At 42.1% G+C, this 8392-nt stretch overlaps 1 protein-coding gene across 1 annotated transcript in view; it reads right to left on the bottom strand.

Moving 5' to 3' along the window:
* The window catches only part of LOC143298395 (dynein axonemal assembly factor 9-like), a 378176-nt gene that overhangs the window by 3256 nt on the left and 366528 nt on the right, over positions 1–8392 (bottom strand). The window contains exons 33-38 of the mRNA XM_076611286.1: positions 6945–7031; positions 4966–5075; positions 4555–4629; positions 2940–3118; positions 1850–1915; positions 374–467 (exon numbers count right to left, since the gene is read on the bottom strand). Coding sequence (XP_076467401.1) covers positions 374–467; positions 1850–1915; positions 2940–3118; positions 4555–4629; positions 4966–5075; positions 6945–7031 — 611 coding nt within the window. The remainder of the gene's footprint in view (positions 1–373; positions 468–1849; positions 1916–2939; positions 3119–4554; positions 4630–4965; positions 5076–6944; positions 7032–8392) is intronic.

Genomic DNA, 8392 nt, shown 5'->3' with positions numbered 1-8392 from the left:
TGCACAAACATGAACTTACAAGCAAATATATTTCATGTGGTTGTGAGCAGGCAAACACACACATACTCACTCCCCAAAACATGTACACACATAACACACAACCCAACTACTGGACTATGACTGTTAGTTTGTTTTTTTGTTGCCGCTTTATTTTGGTCAGTTTGTGTATTTTGATACAAAATGATTAAATTCCACTGTTCTAGTTAACCCCTTCTTTCTCTGCATATCCTTTCTAGCACACGGCATCCTGCGCCGCCCCTCCCACACACACAATATCACAAGAAACTGAAACACACACACACAAACATGTATGCAACACATATTCCTAAAAAAACATGTGTGTGTGAGATGCAGTAGAGGACGACAAGGATACAGGGGTGTGTGTCAGACTTCTGCCCAGCCATGCTGACAAATTGGGTGCCGTTGTAGAACCAGCCTGATGGCAGGGGCTCCAGATGATGGTCCTTCTGCACGCGCACGTGCACACACATATATATATATGATCAGTAAATAAACTTCTGGGGGAAACAAAACAATTAAATAAAAGGTAACATTCCACAATTATATCAAAAAAGAACAAGACTCTCCCATATCTGAGCTCAAGGAAAACTTGGCACAGGAATAGCTATGTGCAAAGTATGTTTTAAGTGCTCAAGATCTCCAGAGGCAGATACTGTCACTGTCCTGGCAATCCACTGCAAACGATAAAGACTTCAGTGACTGGAGATGACAACACAGCCCCTAGGCGGACACAAAAATGAGACCACACTGTGAGTGTGCAGTAGCTGATGGTAGGTCTTGTCTCCTTTCTTTAGGGATTGACCCTTTTTGGTCAAGGTCTGGAAGATTGCTCTCCTCAAACGCCAGAGATCTCTTGAAGACAGCCAGTCGCAGGTGCTGTAGTCATTGGAATGCTGCATGTTCTAAAGGAAGCTTTCAGTCTTTCAGAGTACATGTCCGACCCATCTAAGCTGGAATTTCATGGTGACATCTTCAATCGCAGTCTTCCTTGCTCTGCGAAATACCTCTGTGTTGGAAATTCTGTCCTTTCAGATGCCCACCCATGATCTTACATAAACATCTGAGGTGAAGCTGATCCAGTGCTTTGACCCGTTTTTCCAGTGCTAGAGGGTCATCAACTAATGCCAAGACTGGGCTCTGTGGTATGTCCTGGATGGCCTGCTGAGCAGATGACTGAATGATCACTCCAAGACTGTATTGTGTCGCTCTTGTCAGTGCCGTCAGCTGAGCGTACAGGTGCCGTGAAGTTTGAGGGGGGGTCATACACAGCACATAACTGCTGTAGTTCTGCAGCCTTTGCTTCCAACCACTTGTCCTCAACTCAGTTTAGACTTTGGCCCTGAGGTACTAGAGGCGGTCATGATCGCCTGGTGACTTTGTCTCTTGAGCCAATTTGTAAAAGCTATCAAACCAGTCCTGATGTTTCAATTCTGGACAGTTAAAAATGAGTTCTGCAGACTATATCCTGGAAGCTGGCCCAAGCTTTCTCTGATTTGCCCTCTGCTGGTGACCTCCAAAAGAAAGAGGCAGATTCACCAAGAAAAAAGAAAATGTGCAGAATCTGTGGTGTATTAGAAAATGCATATCCATGTCCAACAAATGTTTTACATATGATTATTCACAAGCAGCTTTGCTGGACAAAATGTACATGAATGTTCAAAAGTAATCTTTTATAACTCTGCCGATTTAAAAGTTCTGTTAAACACACTGATCTTCAACTTGGTTTACAAGATAAATGCCATAAAAGCTTTATCACTTTGGTTTTGTCATCATTATACTTTATTGTCATCACAATTCATGAACAAAAGGATCATAACTCTTTACTTACATGGATTTTGTTCATCTCAGCTCTTGGAATGTCAGCTTTTGTCATGTGCTTCTTCTTCTCGGGTTTCTGCAGAAAAGAGAAATTTTAATGTAAAAACACCAGCAGACATGTCTGGTACTAAAACAGCTTGGGTGAATTAGAATGTTCAAAGCACTGTTCTTTATCTATCCAAACAATTTAGCCCTCCAACACATACATCCAAAGAAAGCTATTCATCTTAACAAGTCGACCTTATATGGCAGTTACATTGAAAATGTTTGATTAAGATTCTAGTCTTGCAAAGAATTTTCTAGATTTAAATGTCACAAATGAATTATAAAAGTAAATATCTATGAAATCCACTGTAATGAACATAACCCACAAGCACCTAGGATTTGGAATAACATGCACACACATACATAAAGGTTCTACACTGTTGCGTAAACAATGCCCTGGAAGCATGTCGAGTTGAACACAGTTATCTATGAGATGCAACCATGTCTGTAATGTTTTTTGAAAGATGCAAACTGCATCTGAAAAATGCTTGTAGACAGACAGGTAGGCGATTCCCTGCTGGATACCACTAGAAGGAAAGCTCAGCACAGAGAGCCCATAACACTCCTGACATACTCCATCCCCTCCCTCCAAAACCTGCATGGCAATGTCGTCGCCGCCGCCGCCACCACCCCTGCCCCCTCCCTCCCCCACCTGCATGGCAATGTCTCTGTCACCACCACCATCACCCCTCCCCCACCTGCATGGCAATGTCCCTGTCACCACCACCACCCCTCCCCCACCTGCATGGCAATGTCCCTGTCACCACCCCTCCCCCACCTGCATGGCAATGTCCCTGTCACCACCACCATCACCCCTCCCCCACCTGCATGGCCATGTCCCTGTCACCATCACCCCTCCCCCACCTGCATGGCAATGTCTCTGTCACCACCACCATCACCTCTCCCCCACCTGCATGGCAATGTCCCTGTCATCTCAGTGCCCCACTTGTTTAGCAAGGTCCCTGTCACCACTACCATCCCCAACCTGCTCACCACCCCCACACCTGCATAGCAATGTCACCACCAGAGTATCCCCTCCACCTCCCCTTCCCAACCTGCTTGGCACAGGTGCGGAGCCAGTCCCTGAGGGCGTGTTCCTGGAGGCGACAGCCGGTGAAGACCATGTAGTAGTGGTGCTGGCCGCGGATGAAGGGCTGGGAGTGAGTGCCCACCGTGTGCAGCACCAGACTGCCGCTCAGCACCGTGAACTGGAGGTCCACCGTCGTGTTGGAGTCTGGGGGGGGGGGGACATATGTCATATCCCATTATGATACCTTTGTAACAATTAAAAAATAAATATTTTTAAAATTATTATTTATTTAATTCTTTTTTTTTTCTTTTTTTTGTACGCTTATAGATGACTTCAAGTTTTTGCGCCTTATACATATTACAATTATTATTAGTAGTTCTTTTTTTTATGTATTTATCTATTATTTATTTACTTTTTTTTCTCAAGGCCTGACTAAGCGCGTTGGGTTACGCTGCTGGTCAGGCATCTGCTTGAGAGAAGTGGTGTAGCGTATATGGATTTGTCCGAACGCAGTGACGCCTCCTTGAGCTACTGAAACTGTAACAATTATTCATCTTTACATCACACTATAATTCAAGCAAGTTCTAAACGTTTTTCCAAAGCCAGTACTTAAAATGAATCAGATATACATATAAAAAGAACTAGAAACATATGTAAGAATCATCTGCTATCCCCAAAGTCTCATTACTGTAGGGGCACCACGGATGACCTGGCAACCAGTTCTCTCCCTGTTCCTGGTCTCTCTGAGGGCATTACTCAAGTCTCCTCAGCCCTGTTCATTCTACAGTATTGTCCTCTCATCACTTTTTCCATCTGCTTCTCCCCTTTCCTTGCTAGATGGTCTTGGCTAGTCCTGCTGTTCGTCAGATGTGCCCATACCACTTCGTTCTGGATTTCTTCACTGTGGTAAAGTCTTCAAATGATCCCATGGTTTGCCCGACTTCTCACTTCTTCATTGGTGATGTGGTCTCTGTAGGAGATGCCAAGCAGTTATCAAAAGCATCTCCTCTGTGGCATGTATCCTCTTCTACACATCAGTTGTCAAAGTCCATGGCTCACAGGATTGTTCAGATGACCAAGGAATGCGTCTAGTATGATCTCTGAGTTGAGTGCAGTGTTCTAGTCACTCCAAATGGTCTTCACTTTTGTCAGTGCTGCTGTTGTTTGCAATCCTCAACATTTCAGGCTTTGGTCCCCAGTCTGTGACTTTTGATCCCAGGTACTTCAAACTGTGGACTGTCTCCAGTTCCTCGCCACTGGCTCTGTTGTCAGTGCTGATGCTCTTGGTGTTGCTAGTCATCGGACTGGTCTTCTCTGTGCGGATTTCCATTAAAAAAGCATGTACTTCTGTACATGTGGTATGCTTGACCATCTATGTAAACATGTATGTATATGTGTCTGTATGTGTGTGTGTGCGCACATGTGCACACATATCTGTATGCCTAAAGCTTTTTGTTGCATTTTTGGTATGCATAATAAGTGAAACATTGATGCAATGCATGATCTAGAATATCATGTGTTGTGAAAAGCACCAAAAGCAGTTTTCTGGATAGAATATCATATAAATACTGGTTATATACTAAATTATATTATTAACATTAGTAGTATGAAAGTTTAGTCCAGTGAAACGTGTGACACACCTGCGAAACAGACCAGGCCATAGATGTGATAGATGTTGCCCTCAAAGGGGAACTTGGACAGGGAGCCAGGGAGAGCTGCACATGACAACACAGTGTATTCAGCATCGTCCTGTTCAAATAGGAAGCATTCGGAGAAAAATTATGTTGGACTTGTACATTAATTCATACACGTATGCACTCACTCTCTTACAAACATTTTCATGATAGCAAACAGGCACACCCACATACACACATTTATATACTGTTGACACTGTTCTAATTATTCTTTCTTCTATATATCCCTTTCACACACACACACACACACACTACATGTCTAACAAAAAAAAAAACAAGTCACTAAAAGTGAAAACACATTGAGTTAAAAGGACAAACAAGTGCACGTCATACAAAGTGTTAAATGGTCCAACCCACCTTTCATGTGCTGCATGAGCTTGGCCCTTTCCAGAGGTCTGGAGAATTTCAAGATGACATCGTTCATGTCCAGCGACCCTCTCAGTGGCACAATCTTCGTCTGCAGCTTCCTGTCAGCAGGGGTCAGAAATGATGATAATGTTAATAATGGACCCTTATTCAGCACTCTTTTTTTTTCTCAAACAGAGCTCAAAGCACTTTACATGTACAGAAACTCATTAATAATAAATACTGAAATGTAATAAATTAATTTACACAAATTTCAGACAGAGACCAGGGGGTTTCAAGGTGTATATTTTCTTCCTGATTTTTAAAATGGCTGAGGAATATAACAGACTGGAGTGCTATGGGCATGTCTCACAATCAGGAGGACTTGCCAGGCAAGGCACAGTGCAAAGAGGGAGAGGCAGACAGATAAAAGAGACAGAAAGACTATATCCCAGAGTGGACAGGCCTGAGAGAGAAGAGGAACAGGGAGAACTGGTTGACAGGTCATCAGTGGTGCCCAACCTGTGGTCATAAGACTGCAGAGTAGAAGAAGAAAACAATTTCATGCAGAAATGGGCACCATAGGCACGCTTAGTACAAGACTAAGACAAAAATATACGAGATCAATACGTTCACAAAAATGTATTGTTCTGTATATAATATTTTGATATGGAATTGTCAGTATCCAGGGCAATACTATGCTTTTATTTCCAATGCACAAAGTAAGTATATATTTGTAGGTATTCATCTGTAAAACTTTGAATATAAATTTTGAAAAAAGAATTCTTGCTTATGTGGCTATCTGTTTCTGTGTAGATGCATCTCTCTCTCTCTTTTTTCTCTGTGTGTGCATGTTTGTATGCCTTTGTAAAGGAGCAATTATGCATTCATGTATGTGGAGGTGTTGGGGTGGGTGCGCACTTGTATGTGAAAGTGTGTGTGTGCATGTGAGAAGAAACTACATCACTGCTACAATGTTGATTCACATGAACAAGAATAATAATAATAATATTGTGCCTTTCATTAAAATACAACAATGCTCGAGGCACATCACACATGTAAAATATAACATAAAATGAAAAACTCTAAACAAAAATCACAACCACAAATAAAAAATATATTTAAAAAAAAAACATTCCATGTGAACAACACATTCACCCCCATCTTCTTTATTAAAGAACATTTTCTTGAACTTGCTGGTTTTAAACCGACCGTTTCAATGGGGAAAAAAATAATCATTGACAGTATAAGCTTCAGACTGATTTTTTCAATTAATATTCCTGCTTTTCTTCCTCATAAAGCTACCTCTGTGTATATAAAATTATGTAGTTATTCATCACATAAAGAAATGAATCAACAACTTTTCATATCTACTGCACAATCATTCAAATAAACCTGAAATGGGCAGTGCTGAAAATATATACCCGTTTCATGGCGTGTTTATTCAAATTATTTCTTTTTTGTTCTAAGAGGTGTGTAATAAGAAAATAGAATTAAAAAAAAAAAAAAACCACCCCCACAAAAAGGGCTTTTTGTTAGAGAGATTTTTTAAAGCAGCATATATGCCTGACCCTTACATAAACCCAACATGCTGGTCAGGCTCTGAGAGTGTACCCTAACTTTGTATAAAACATTGACAAAAAGAGAAATAAAATAGAATAATCAAATAAAATAGAATAATCAAACAAAATAATACAGAATGATTAAACAAAATAAACAAGTCAACAAATTACAGTTTTACAAAATTAAAGGCAGGCTCTCTACATAGATGGCAAATGACTGAAATGAAAATGTGTGGTGGTTTCATTTTTTTTTTCTTCCTTCCTTTTTTTGTCTCAGTTATTGGAGAGAAAAAAAATCTCACTTGCCATATGTTTTTTGGTTTTTTTTTTATGTGAAAGGTGTTTTTGTTTTTTGTGAGAAACAAAGAAAAAATTAATGAGAAGAAGTTAAAGAATGGAAAAAAAAAAAAAAAAAAAAAGGAAACTGACCATCCAGGGTAGAGCAGCAGTCTAGCACGAACCATCGCAGGCTGGTCAAAAGCCGACTCTGACACCACCTGATCCAGATCTGTGCTCCTGTCATCCAGCATCATGACACTGATAGTGATGATGATGATGATAGCAACAATAATGATAATGTAGATTAACACTCTCACCTGATCCAGTTCTGTGCTCCTGTCATCCAACATCATGACACTGATAGTGATGATGGTAACAGCAACAATAATGATAATGTAGATTAACACTCTCACCTGATCCAGTTCTGTGCTCCTGTCATCCAACATCATGACACTGATAGTGATGATGATGATGATAATAGCAACAATAATGATAATGTAGATTAACACTCTCACCTGATCCAGTTCTGTGCTCCTGTCATCCAACATCATGACACTGATAGTGATGATAGCAACAATAATGATAATGTAGATTAACACTCTCACCTGATGCAGATCTGTGCTCCTGTCAACCAGCATCATGACACTGATAGTGATGATGATGATGATGATAACAGCAACAATAATGACAATGTTTTTTTGGTTTTTTTGTTGTTTTTTTGCTGCCCCATTATCTGCACCGTTTCAGTGGCATTACTCCCACGCCGCTCATATAGATTCCCCCATACACGGCCACACCCGGGTTCGTCCTTCGCAGTTCCAGCGTTGGCAGTCCACAGGGAACCATCGATGTTAGGTCGCCAGGAGGCCACACACCAGAAGAGACCCTGCACTGCTGCTGAGTCACTTCGGTGGTGTTCAGTGGTGCCTTTTCTGTTTTAACGTACTTAGGACACCACCTACTAAGCCCCCTACTAACGACAATAATGGCTTAGTCGCGGAGCCAGACTGAGTGAGCGTCCCTCCCAGAGTGAAGACCGCCACCATGTCCCTCAAACAACAGCCTCCCATGAATCTGCCGACACTGACGACATTGACAGGACTCACCCCAAGCACGGAAGTGGAGGGGTATCGAAACTGAGGTCACCATGAGAGCAGGGCATGAAAGGCCACAGACTTTGAGACTTTTGTTTATATTGGTGACGATGAAGGAGGAGGAGGATGACGATGATGATGACGATGTTGCTATGGAGGTCCATTTTGGTTTGGGACTGCGTGACAAGGCTGTACTCTACGCTTCCTGTCATAATGATATCCCGGCGTTAACCAGGCCCGAGAGATACAGGCACTTGCAGTGTTGGTCAGGTAATTAGAGCAACACACCCAAAGACGCATCCTTGAAGTGGATGACACTCGACTGTGTGGTCCCAGTCTCCCCATTTAAGCCCACAGCACACTCAACTCTGGGTAGGAGCCGGCCACAGGCCGAAAAACCCACCTCCGCTGGGATTCGAACCCGCGTCCTCCCAGCCGTCAGTCCGCGACGCTAACCACTTCGCCACGGCGGCTGGTAACACATAACACTCTCACCTGATCCAG

Source organism: Babylonia areolata, chromosome 2, assembly GCF_041734735.1.
Source record: "Babylonia areolata isolate BAREFJ2019XMU chromosome 2, ASM4173473v1, whole genome shotgun sequence".
NCBI classification, from domain to species: domain Eukaryota; kingdom Metazoa; phylum Mollusca; class Gastropoda; order Neogastropoda; family Buccinidae; genus Babylonia; species Babylonia areolata.
The sequence above is the reverse complement of the archived record's forward strand: the minus strand, read 5'-3'. Positions and strand labels throughout refer to the sequence as shown.